General features: G+C 45.4%; 1 protein-coding gene across 16 annotated transcripts in view; it reads left to right on the top strand.

Annotated features, from left to right (window-relative positions):
- Positions 1–12,932, top strand: part of KCTD6 (potassium channel tetramerization domain containing 6) — a 48,118-nt gene that overhangs the window by 32,755 nt on the left and 2,431 nt on the right. For 9 of the 16 annotated variants that reach the window (XM_015459612.3, XM_005222914.5, XM_005222912.5 and 6 more), the window contains one exon: positions 12,497–12,566. In XM_015459612.3, the coding sequence (XP_015315098.1) occupies positions 12,497–12,566 (70 nt within the window). 16 annotated transcript variants of the gene reach the window in all.

Here is a 12,932-nt window from a genome sequence, read left to right as displayed (position 1 = left end):
TGAGAGAGCTGGTGGTGGACTGCGGAAGGGGAGCCAGGCAAAGCGGTGTTCAAACCTCTTTTCTCGGACTTGGCCGTGTGGCCTTCATCACCAACTTGACCTCTCCTTGCCTTCGTTTTCTCATCTGCATTCATGGGATGAGGTGGGTCGTCCTGCTGGTTGTGAGGGTGCAGCGGCCTCCAGGATTACCTCAAATGATGCTGTCTCCCGGTATTCGCTCCCATGCTGCAATAGTATTGGTCTGTGAGACCAAGAGACTGTGGGTGTGTCACTCAAGGCTAGGCTATGAAAGATGCAGGACTTTCCTGGTGCTCCAGTGGCTAAGACTCTGCGCTCCCAATGCAGGGAGCTGGGGTTCCAACCCTGGTCAGGGAACTAGATCCCACATGAAAATTACATGAGTTAGCTAGAAGCACATGTCTGTGCCCCAGCCAACAGCAGTCCTGACATCCAGACTGCAAGATCTTCTACCTACCTAATCCGCTTTCAAATTCTTGACCTTCAGAAACTGTAAGATAAAAAAGCATTTGTTGGGAATTCCCTGGCAGTCCAGTGGTTAGGACTTGGCACTTTCACTGCCCTGGCCTGGGTTCAGACCCTGGTCTGGAAACTAAGAGTCCACAGGCTGAGTGGTGTAACCAAAAAAAAAAAAAAAGGAAAGTTTGTTGTTTTAAGCCCTTAAATTAAATTTTGGGACAATTTATCACGCAGCCACCCTGAAAATTCATTGGAAGGAATGAAGCTGAAGCTCCAATACTTTGGCCACCTGATGCGAAAAGCCGACTCATTGGAAAGGACCTTTGCTGGGAAAGATTGAAGGCAAGAGGAGAAGGGGATGACAGAATGAGATAGTTGGATGGCATTGCTGAATCAACAGACATGAGTTTGAGCAGACTCCAGGACATAGTGAAGGACAGGGAAGCCTAGCATGCTGCTGTTCATGGGGTCGCAGAGTCAGACACGACTGAGGAACTGAACAGTAAGAAGTAGATAACTGATACAGAGGATAAAAGCATTTAGCATAGGTCCTTGGCACATAGCAGGGGCTTTAGCATACACAGCATTTATTGGTCTGGAGTTCAGGAGAGAGGCCTGGGCTGGAGGTATGGATTTGGGAGGGCTTTGGCTTTAGAGACAATAATGGCATTCATGGAGGTATCTGAGTTAGTCCACAGGGAGGGTAGATGGAGAAGAGAGTACAGCCTCAGCCAGACACCGGGGCATAGGAGTGGGTAAACCGAGAGGAGGAGCATCTTCATGAGTCTGAGACGGAGGAGGAAACTAGAACAGGGCTGGGGAAGAGGTTGTCCCCAGGAGAGTGTGGTCAGTGATGTCACTTCAGGGAGATCTGAAGGGTATCTTTCAGATTCAGCAACAAAGAGATTCCTGGTGGCCCCACAAGAGCTCTGCAGGTGGAGAAGTGGGCCCTGAGATCAGGTTGAATGCTGTGAGTCAGGATACAAGGGTAAACTCTCTACCCCCAGGCCCCAAATCAGGATGACCTATAGGAGAATCCTCTGGAAAACCCAAACAACAGAAAAATCTCAGTCTTACAGAGCCTGCTCTAATGAGTAGACACCCACTCCTTAATTTATTTTATGAGGCTCATGTCACTTTGATAATGAAACCAGACAGAGAGAGAGTATGATAGGAAAAATCGTAGGCATATCTTGTTCATAGCAATGGATACAAAAACTCCAAATAAAATATTAGCAAATGAAATCCAGTACTATACGAAGAAGAAAAAAAGCACACATCATCAAGGTGTGTTTATTCCAGGAATGCAGGGATGGTTTAATACAGTAAAAGCCATGATTGTAATTAACTACATTGGGGGGGAAATCTCACATTTGATAAAATTCACCAGGGCTTCCCTGGTGGCTCAGATGGTAAAGAATCTGCCTACAATACGGGAGACCCAGGTTCAATCCCTAGGTCAGAAAGATACAACACCCATTCATAATAAAGCAGAATAGTACTCCCTTATTCTGATAAAGGGAATCCACCAAAAATCTGCAACAAACACCATATTTAATGGTGCCATATTAGAAACAGTCAAGAACAAGATAGAAATGGCCACTATCATCATTATTCAAATTTGTGCTGGAGGTTTTAGTGCAGTAAAATAAGGAAAAGAAAATAAAGACTGGACAAGAAGATTCCAAATGTTATTACTTGCAGACTCTATATCTGCTTACATAGAAAATTCAAGAGCGCATATAAACTTATTAGAACTCAATTAGAACTAAAAGAGTTGCTGAATATAAAATTACAGATAATGAACCACATTTCAGTAACTATCAATATGTTATAAAATGTAAATTTGATAAGTTACAATAGCAATAAAACTTCTAGATATGTAGGAATTGTAGTGACACAACCACTGAAAAATTAATTCCTCTGAGTTTTTAGATGAGGAAATAGACGTCCTGAGAGGGGAAATGACTCCTTCAGGGATACCAGTAAGAAAAGGGCAGTTTTGGATTTTCATTGGCACCAAATCCTGGAGGTCTGAGTGTTGGGTAATGTCAGAATTATCTTTCTTAAAAAATAAAACTTTTTTTTCTAATTATAAATTCAGCATCCACGCACTCTAGAAAAGATAGAAAATTCAGAAGAACATTTGAAAGTAATGTCACTAATATTCCCATCCTACTGCCTAGACTATGATCAATGATTTGATATATTTCCTTCAAAATGTTTGTCTATGGATATTTACATTTTTGAAAATAAAATCAGGATTGTACCATATATACCATTGCGTGCACTGCTTATTTTTACACACATTCCCCTGTATCCTCACCTGGTCTTCTTGAATATAATGGTGCACTCAGGTATATTAATGAAGCGTATGCCATTTATGGAACCTTTTCAGCCAGCCAGACTCCTCTGTCCGTGGGATTCTCCAGGCAAGAATATTGGAGAGGGTTGCCATTTCTTTCTCCAGGGGGTATTCCTGACCCAGGGATGGAACCCGCGTCTCCTGCTTGGCAGTCAGATTCTTTACCACTGAGCCACCTGGGAAGCCCACTGAGTTTTTCAGAGAAAACCAAATATCATATAACTGCGATGATCGTGCAGATAAACACCAGAGGCAGTCACATACTCGAAATGGTGACGCACAGGTGAGTTTCCAAGGCAAGTGGTTATACTGGTAAAGTTCAGTACAGTTCAGTTCAGTTGCTCAGTCATGTCCAACTCTTTATGACCCTATGGACTGCAGCACACCAGGCCTCCCTGTCCATCACCAACTCCCTGGAGTCTATCCAAACTCATGTCCATTGACTCAGTGATGCCATCCAACCATCTCATCCCATCATCCCCTTCTCCTCCTGCCTTCAGTCTTTCCCAGCATCAGGGTCTTTACCAGTGAGATAGTTCTTCACATCAGGTGGCCAACGTATTGGAGTTTCAGCTTCAACATCAGTACTTCCAATGAACTCTCAGGACTGATCTTTAGGATGCACGGGTTGGATCTTTTAGTCCAAGGGACTCTCAAGAGTTTTCTCCAACACCACAGTTCAAAAGCATCAATTCTTTGGCACTCAGCTTTCTTCATAGTCCAACTCTCACATCCATGCATGACTACTGGAAAAACCATAGCCTTGACTAGACGAAATTTTGTTGGCAAAGTAATGTCTCTGCTTTTTAATACGCTGTCTAGGTTGGTAATAACTTTTCTTCCAAGGAGTAGGCGTCTTTTAATTTCATGGCTGCAGTCACCATCTGCAGTAATTTTGGAGCCCCCCCCAAATAAAGTCTGTCACTGTTTCCACTGTTTCCCTATTTGCCATGAAGTGATGGGATGGGATGCCAGGATCTTCATTTTCTGAATGTTGAGCTTTAAGCCAACTTTTTCACTCTCCTCTTTCACTTTCATCAAGAGGCTCTTTAGTTCTTCACTTTCTGCCAAAGGGTGGTGTCATCTGCATATCTGAGTTATTGATGTTTCTCCCAGCAATCTTGATTCTAGCTTGTGCTTCATCCAGCCCAGCGTTTCTCATGATGTACTCTGCTGCAGCTGCTAGGTCGCTCCAGTTGTGTCCGACTCTGTGCGACCCCATAGATGGCAGCCCACCGGGCTCCTCCGTCCCTGGGATTCTCCAGGCAAGAATACTGGAGTGGGTTGCCATTTCCTTCTCTGGGATGATGTACTCTGCATATAAGTTAAATAAGCAGGGTGACAATATACAGCCTTGCCGTACTCCTTTTCCTATTTGGAACCAGTCTGTTGTTCCATGTCCAGTTCTAACTGTTGCTTCCTGACCTGCATACAGATTTCTCAAGAGGCAGGTCGGTCTGTTATTCCCATCTCTTTCAGAATTTTCCACAGTTTATTGTGATCCACACAGTCAAAGGGTTTGGCATAGTCAATAAAGCAGAAATAGATGTTTCTCTGGAACTCTCTTGCTTATTGTGAAGGAGAAATGGCAAAAACCCTATACCTGATCTCACATGGAAAGGGATGGGGATTTGGTTAGCCGGAAGTGAGTTCCGTTTGGAAGGAATCTATGTTTGGAAACCAATTAGCTCAGAGACTTTAGGTAATTCCCCACTCTTGCAGCCTTGGCTTCCTTCGTGGTGAAATGAGGACAGTATTGGTGCCAGCTTCCTCTCGGGCTGGCTCCTTCAATCCTCAGAGCCTTTGCACTGGTCGTTTCCTCTGCTGCCCTTCTCTCCAGCTGGCTGTCTTTCCCTACTCCGCCCACAAAAGACTGGAGAGGTGACCTTATCAATCCCACAGAGGGCAAGGCCAGGAGTCCTGGGACCACAGTCCCAGAGTCCAGATCTTGTATAGTCAACCGTATCTGCAGCAGAGGCCCCCTCCGCTTATTCTCCATCGAATTCATGTACCTCCCAACATTTTATAATCATAACTTTTTTTGTGTGGTCATTGTTTTGTCGGCTGTTTACTTGGGTCTTTAATGTTTCTCCTTTCATTAGGAAGCCCCTCCTTCTTGGTGACCGCTTTACTCGCCAGGCCTGGCACTTGGTCGGGGTCCCTTAAGTAAAATGACAGGAGAAACTAGGCTTGAGTCCTAGCGAAAAGTGCCGGGGGCTGGGCAGATCCCCCAGTGCGGGCGGAGGCGGGACGTCGGGCGAATTCTGGGCGGAGCACGTGGGTCTTGGGCCCGAGCTTCGGGGGCGGGATCGGGCGTCGGGGCGGGGCTTCAGGACCGCCGCGGAGCCAGGATGAAGGAGCCGCCCAGGCTACGCCTGGTTTGAGTTTCTCCAGCCGCTCGGCCCTTCGGTCACTAGCCCGCGCCGCCGTTAGGGGGCGCCCGCGCCTGTGGCGCCGCGTCTCCGCTGGAAAGGCGCCGCCCGCGCCGGGCGGCAACAGCCGCAACTCCGGGCGCGGGCTCAGTCGTCCCTTCTGCCGCCGCCGCCGCCGCCGCCGGGCGCGGGCTTGCTCGTCCTCGCGCTCGCGCTCTCCGGCCGCCGGCGTCTCCCGGCCCGGCAGCCACCGCCGCCGCAGCGCAGTGAGTAGGGGCGGGCCCACGGCGCGGAGGCCCGGGGCTCGGGAGGGCCGGGCTCTAGCAGAAGACCGCGCGGAGCGGCCGGGCAGCGGGGTTGAGGGGAACCCGGGTGGTGGCGGGGCCGCGCTCAGGGGACCTTGGGGAGTCCAGGCGGCGCGCTCCGGGGCTGGCACGAGCCCGCCGCGGGCTGCCCGCGACCAGAGGCCGGCCTTGGGCGGAGGATCCGGGGCCTGCCCCGCTGGGACTTGCGGGTTCGGCGGACCCGGGTTCAGGGCTCGGGTGCGCGCCCCATGCCCGGGCCCCAAGTGTCTCCCGTCCCACGCCCGGGGCCCGGGTCGGGGTGGGGGACTCTGCCAGTGGGCAGCAGTGAAGCCGGGACGGGAGCACCTCGAGGTTTGCTGGAAAATGATTGATTGTGGGTGGTGCTTATTGGCTACAGTTTACCTTATTTTAAAGCCTGCGGCAGGACTTCTGAACCCTGCCTTAGGGAATTTTTCTGCCCCAAAGAGAGACTGACCGCAGCTGAGTTCTTAATGCCCAGATTTGTGTGTGCCAGGGCATTTTTAATGCTGGACGTCAGAGGTGATAAATGGCCATGGTAATGAGGAGCCCCTGAAGCACCTGCCGGGCTGTCAGTGGTGGAGGCTGTGTCTGAGGGGTGGGACTCGAGAAACGAAGCAGAGATCCTTTTTGGATATTGTGCTGAAGTTATAATGTTTCTGCAACTATACCAGTTCTAGAACAAGTTGGATACTTCCAGTTTTAGGGCTTTGTGATGGAAGAGGTTTGAGTGCCAAGAGACCCGAGGTAACTTGGTTTGGCTAAGAGCGTTTGGGGTAGCCTGAGCGTGTCTTACCGTTTCCCCCTGGCATGTTCATTTTCTTTGCTGTCACAAACGCCCGAGTATATGAACGATTCCAAGATAGGAAAGAAGGGAGGGGACAGCGTTTAGCACAGGGCTGAGCCCAGGACTGAGATGCTTTCAAATAAACAGATGTGTAGCTAGGAAAAGGAAAATCTCTTTTTTAACTTGCATGGTTGGTAGGTTGAGACAACTTGCTCTTTGGTCAGACCATACTAGTACTTCATTTTGCATAACATCATAAATATTAAGAATTGAGTGGTGAGGACTACCGTAGATGCTGTTTCTAAGGTTCATGTCATTTAAATTTTAATTTGTTGCAGCTTAAAGCATTACTTCATAAAGAAATTCTAGGGTGAATCTGTGAATCACTGAACGTGTCTTGGATTCTGATATTTGGAGTCTATTTAAAATGGAATCCAGATATTTATTTGGATTTGGCTTTGCCTTGGACATAATCCTGAGTCATGCTTTAGAGTTCCTTCCTTCTGTGATGAAGAGTTCAGGCGTCTGGTGGTCTCTGTGAAAGCCAGATGCTCTCTTTACCTGTGGTTCTCCCTTGTGGTGCTCCAGGAAAAGGAGGACTGATGAGGGAGACTGGAAGCACATTAAGTGCCCTCCTCTTCCATACTTGCCCGGTCTCCATGCCCAGGCTCAGAATTGCTTGTGTTCACTCGCAGGTTTCTCAATTAACCACAGAAACTGTATGTATGGTACTGCCACTAGCATTTTCACACTTGCCAGTTTACCCATAACTGTGGGTAAGTGATCTCACTTATTTTTTCTCCAAGCAGCAGCTGGGCAATACAGAGTGATTTACTCTGGGTCTTATAATTAGTAATGAAGCCAAGCTTGCTTAAGGATCCTCACCTGTGGCTTCTTCTCTCTCTCCTGCTCTGGCCTGCCCGTGACCTCAGACCCCAAGCCCCCATCTGTCACCCTATAGGCCAGGTGTTGCCTCTGTGCTGTGCTTAAGTGGTACTGTTCTTTTGGGAATGCGGTATTATTCTGTTTTATCTTACAGAAATTAAGGTAAGAGGAATGGTATGGTTTTGTGACTATTTGTGGTAGCTCTTCAGTAGGAAAAGTCACTTTTAACTTACAGCACCTTTTTTGTAGACCACATGGAGAGAGCAGAGAGAAAAAAGGATTCGTTTTTGGATGAAATGATCTGTTTGTGTAGTGGTTGTGGTCAAGCATCACCTAACACCATAATCATATTCTCCTTCTGTGCCTGGCTACTTAAACCAGCCTGTATGTGAATGTTAACCCCAAAGACTCCTTTAGATGTTGCGGAACTAGTTACTATAAAAAGTATTTCACTTTCAAAAACTCCCACATTTCAAGAACAGAGAAATTCAGCACAAAGGTGATTTTGAAGGTATGTATAGATGGAATTTCTTGAGTTGTCTCTTCTGAATGCCAGCCACAAAGATTTCAGTAGAAAGAAAGGCATTTTAAAAGGGCTACCTGGAAACTTAGGGAAGGAAATAGTGATGTGTTTATTATTTATTCAAGTTTGGAGGTGTGTATTGCAATGTGTAAGTTATTATGTAGGATAGGAGCAGGAGTTTTATTCCAGAGAATTCTTAGTCTGTAGCAGAAATGATAAGCCCAGAATATGTGTGCTAAATTAGTTCATCATAACCACGAACCCTGTAATTGAGTTCTGCTGTGGTAAGGAAAATGAGTTTCAGGGGTTCTTAAGTTATTCTTTAAGTCATTCACTTGTTGAATTGTGTGTTTTTCACATTTGCTAATGTAGAAAATTGTTAACAGTTTTTTTTAAGGCTTCCATAAATTCTTGAGTTTGTGTTTTCCTTAACATAATTATCTGCTAACACTACACTGTCAGAATTTATATATTAGTCATAATTAACCTTTGAAGTTGCATCTGGGTGAATTTTCAGAACTGCTGTACTTCCTTTGGGAACACTCTGCTGGTTGTTACCACATGTATTTTATTTGCACCAAAGATCAGATCTTTTCAGGTGAACTTGATTTTACAGGGTCAGAAGTCTTTGAATTTTTGTGTTTGGTTGCATTCATTGTTTTTTAAAACAAGTTTTAGTAAGGCAGGTCACTATAAAGGAAAGATGTTTTTCATTGGTACCTTCATGATCTCCATTCCTGTCTGTTTTTCTGAAATATTAGGGGTGTGTTCCTCAAATAAGACAGGCACATTTGATGCCCATTTCAAGAGCTTCCTTCTGCTGTCTGTCTCGTGGTCCTTCAATTTCTCATTAAGTCCTCCACTGCTGAGTGCCAGAAGGGAGAGAAGATGAAAAGCAAATGAATCATTTCTAATTGTTAACGGCTCTGGAAAATGACTTAGTAGAAGAGATTGAAGCTATTCTGGAAATTCTTTTGCACTGTGTTTTATTTCATTCATCTGCATTGTCTCTAAGATGGTCCTGCTGCTGCTGCTGCTAAGTCGCTTCAGTCATGTCCGACTCTGTGCGACCCAGTGGACGGCAGCCCACCAGGCTCCCCTGTCCCTGGGATTCTCCAGGCAAGAACACTGGAGTGGGTTTCCATTTTCTTCTCCAGTGCATGAAAGTGAAAAGTGAAAGTGAAGTCGCTCAGTCGTGTCCGACCCTCAGCGACCCCATGGACTGCAGCCTACCAGGCTCCTCCATCCATGGGATTTTCCAGGCAAGAGTACTGGAATGGGGTGCTGTTGCCTTCTCCTAACAGTCATCAGTTCAGAGGTTGATTATCCGGCTATTGGTTGACCAGGAATGTCCTTGCTTTTTTTGTTTGTGCTGTATCTGAGCATCTCTACAGAGGATGTTTAGAAGTAAGGCATAGAGATAAAATGTAAATTAATCATTACTATTTTTCCTGCTCTATAGCTCTTAAGTGAACATTTTCATTTTGAGGGTACAGTTTAGTAGTTGTTGAAAGTGACTGATAGTAACTTCATCTTATTTTGATGTATCTTATACGGGAATGAAGGGAGGCTTTTGGGTACTTTTTAAAGAAATATGGACTTATGTAGATCTCCATAATTACTTTCCTGAATTATTAAGCTTTGAGGTTTTATTACATCTTTGTACAGGAATAGAACCTTGCCTTTTGCTGTAGAACAGATTCAGGAGCATCATCTAACTGTGTGTGTGTGATTGCCCAAAAAGCTATCTTGTTTTGATTTAGCAGTAAAAAAAAGAAAGGATTAATAGTGGACGGTCCTTGCATAACAGCCGTGACTTTGATGATACGTGTTTCTTCGTTTGTTTTTTACTTGTCTTTGGTCTCCTTTTTTTCTTTTTTGGCATCTCCGATGTCTTATTCAACTGTTTGGATATTCGCAGAGTGGAGTTGTTTAAGATCGAAGATAGCAGTCTCGAATCACACTGGACAGTAGGTCCTTGCTATTTTGCTTCAAGGGAATTTTACAAATCCATGATAACTGCTCACTTTGGCTGAGTTACTGTTATATTTGTAAATAAACCTTTACTAGGTGGATAGCATTAATAGATGGCTGTTAGGGGTTTTTAAGTTAATCCTTTGGATTTCTCATTTCTTGGATATTATTCTTTCAGTTTCTGTTGGAGGAAGAGGTTTGTGGAAAGATTTGGACTAAGAATCAGAAAACCCCAACTCCTGTTCAGTTATTTCTAGCCATGGGCCCTTGAGCAAATCTCTTAAAGTGCCTCTTTGTTACATCTCCGAAAGTGGAAAGTGAAATTCACTTAGTCGTGTCTGACTCTTTATGATCCCATGGACTATAAGGTCTGTGGAGTTCTCCAGACCAGAACACTGAAGTAGGTAGCCTTTCCCTTCTCCAGGGGATCTTCCCACCCCAGGGATTGAACCCACGTTTCCCGCATTGCAGGCAGAAACTTTACCAGCTGAGCCATGAGGGAACCCCAAGAATACTGTAGTGGGTAGCCTATCCCTTCTCCAGGGGATCTTCCCAGCCCAGGAATCGAACCGGGGTGCCTTGCATCGCAGGCAGATTCTTTATCAGCCGAGCCACCAGGGAAGCATCTCCACTGCTACTGCTAAGTCACTTCAGTCGTGTCCGACTCTGTGCGACCCCATAGACGGCAGCCCACCAGGCTCCCCCGTCCCTGGGATTCTCCAGGCAAGAACACTGGAGTGGGTTGCCATTTCCTTCTCCAATGCATGAAAGTGAAAAGTGAAAGTGAAGTTGCTCAGTCGTGTCCGACTCTCAGCGACCCCTTGGACTGCAGCCTACCAGGCTCCTCCATCCATGGGATTTTCCAGGCAAGAGTCCTGGAGTGGGGTGCCATTTCATTCTCTGAATTATTCACATTCTGCTTACTATATCAGGGATGTTGTAGAGGAGCCCTCAGCCCTTTACTTAAATTCTTTCTTTATTCTAGAATCCCCTTTCAGGTTGTCCAAACATTCCTGCTGAGTTCCATTGAGACGATCCCTTCCCCAAAGTCCTCCGTTTTCATGTTTGGCGTTCTCGCTGGCTCCCAGAGCTCTCTGCTGGTCCATCTTTTATATGGGACCTTCGAATTCTGTACTTGAGTTGTTGCGTGTGGCCCTTCTTCATAGACTGAAAGCCCTACCTGGGCAAGGACCATACTTTCCTGTTTCTGTGTATGTGGATTGCACACAGGCCCCCCACCTCCCCTTCTACCCTCCAGTGAATGTTGGTCGACTGAATTATTTTTGAGGCTGCCAGTAATGAACCCTTTGGGTGATGGGAGAAGGCCAGAGGTGGGCATCTTAGCAGAACTTTTGGGTGACTGACCTTTTAAATCACTCAGTTGTTCCATCTGCTGATCTGTCTGTTGCATCAGTAACTGAATTAGGTGCACATAATACAAATTGGTAAAAACCTGTTTCTTGGTTCTCTTAAAATTCTGTTGTTGAAGTCAGTCAGAGGAATGAGAGATTGTCATCGCAGCCCTGCATTTGATGTTTGCTCCATTTCTCACCCTATAGCATGTGGAGCCCTACCTATTCCCAGCTGCTGAGTGTGGAGAAAAACTGACCGCACAGTTGTCTGGTTTACATTTTAGCTGGTTTGCTTTGAAGAATTTGCAAGGTAGAGAAATGGATGCTTGAGGCTCTGATTTCAGCCCCTGCTGTGCTATGCAAATGTTCTCTACATGCCTGAGTGACCTTTTGAGAAAGAGCCTTTGTGATCTTCTGTAGCCAGGGCCTGTTCTGGGAATTAGTGTGCCAGATTCCTCTAAAAGTGGGAAAAATGAATCTGTTAAAAAAACAAGACCAAACAAACAAACAAACAGTGCTTTTCCTGGTTAAATACCCTTAAGTCCATGTTTCTTATTGTCTCTTGCCAAAGCTTTTGAAATTTGCCCTGGAGTTTGCATTGCCGGGAGGTTTGGGGATTAATGTGCGTGAAGGAGAACGGACTGAAGCAGTTCAGGAGCTGAGAAACTGTTTAAGTGCTTTTAAATTGTAGATAAAAATAAAATAAAAATGGCATCATGAATATCTGGGTGTTTATCAATGTCTTCAGGCTGTCCCTTCCTAAGTGCCAGCCTAGTGACTCTCATGATAGATTGGTAAGGTTCTTTTCTGCCCCAAATTGTGCTCTAATGGTTCGGCATTTAACTTGTTTTGTATTTGTTTTGATTATTGTAGAAAATGAAATGTAATTAGGTTTTCTGTGTTACAGCAGAGCTACGTTTCTGGTGTATTTCTCTTGGAAGGAGATGCTAGTGTCTTGGAGGTTTATGGTTTTTAATGCTTTTACTAAGATGTTTAGTTTATGTAGCTGAAATGCTTATGAAAAAGAGTGTACTGTTTCCCTCTGTTAACCTTTTTGATAAGGATCGTCATAGTTTTGTACCAGATAAGGTTGTAGGGTTAATCATAATGTTCTCCTGCAGGAATTCTAAAAATTGAATTTTCAGAGAAGACAGGTAGAATTTTAATAACTGGTTTACTCCCTAGACTCTCTACCTTCCTCTCAAAGTTTAGGATAACTCTTTGCTCTGTATAAACATTTGCCAGTCTCTTAGGTACCCATTGTGGTAAGGATGTCGGGGGACCCCAGAAGACCTTTGGGAAATTGTTTCTCCCCTAGATCTTTGCCTTAGAACAAAGATGAGTGTTTCTCTGGTGTTTGGCCTGCTGTTGGGTGAGAAACCTGTCTTCTGTTTTCATAGTGATATGCACTGTCTCATGTCTTTTTCTCTTCCCCAAGTTTCCCTGGAACCTGGGCTCCCCGAGACGCAGCACTGGAGCAGATGGATAATGGAGACTGGGGCTATATGGTGAGAGGCTTTTGAGGATGCGTTCTGAAGGCTGGCAAATTATTCCTGTGTGTCTTTTCTCGCTTCATATGTATTCTTAGGTATAATGCATCTCAATGAGAATGGAACTTACGAATGGTACAACCCTTCCCTCCCTCGCAATTAGTTCCTGTGTATTTTTGGGTGTTTTAACTTTGGTGTTTTTAAGTAAGCCAGCTCAGCGTGGACTCTCCATGTAACTTGTAATAATCACTGTGTTTTTGGTCTTAAAGTATCTTTCTCTTAAGACGCTTGCTTCGTAGAGTACTGACTGGTAAATGAGTGTGCGGTGGGTGACAGTCGGCAGGCCATTTTCCTGTGGTGGGAGGTTAATGGTTGAGAGCCACT

This window comes from Bos taurus, chromosome 22 (assembly GCF_002263795.3).
Source record: "Bos taurus isolate L1 Dominette 01449 registration number 42190680 breed Hereford chromosome 22, ARS-UCD2.0, whole genome shotgun sequence".
NCBI classification, from domain to species: domain Eukaryota; kingdom Metazoa; phylum Chordata; class Mammalia; order Artiodactyla; family Bovidae; genus Bos; species Bos taurus.
This window is presented reverse-complemented; position numbering and strand designations above follow the sequence as displayed.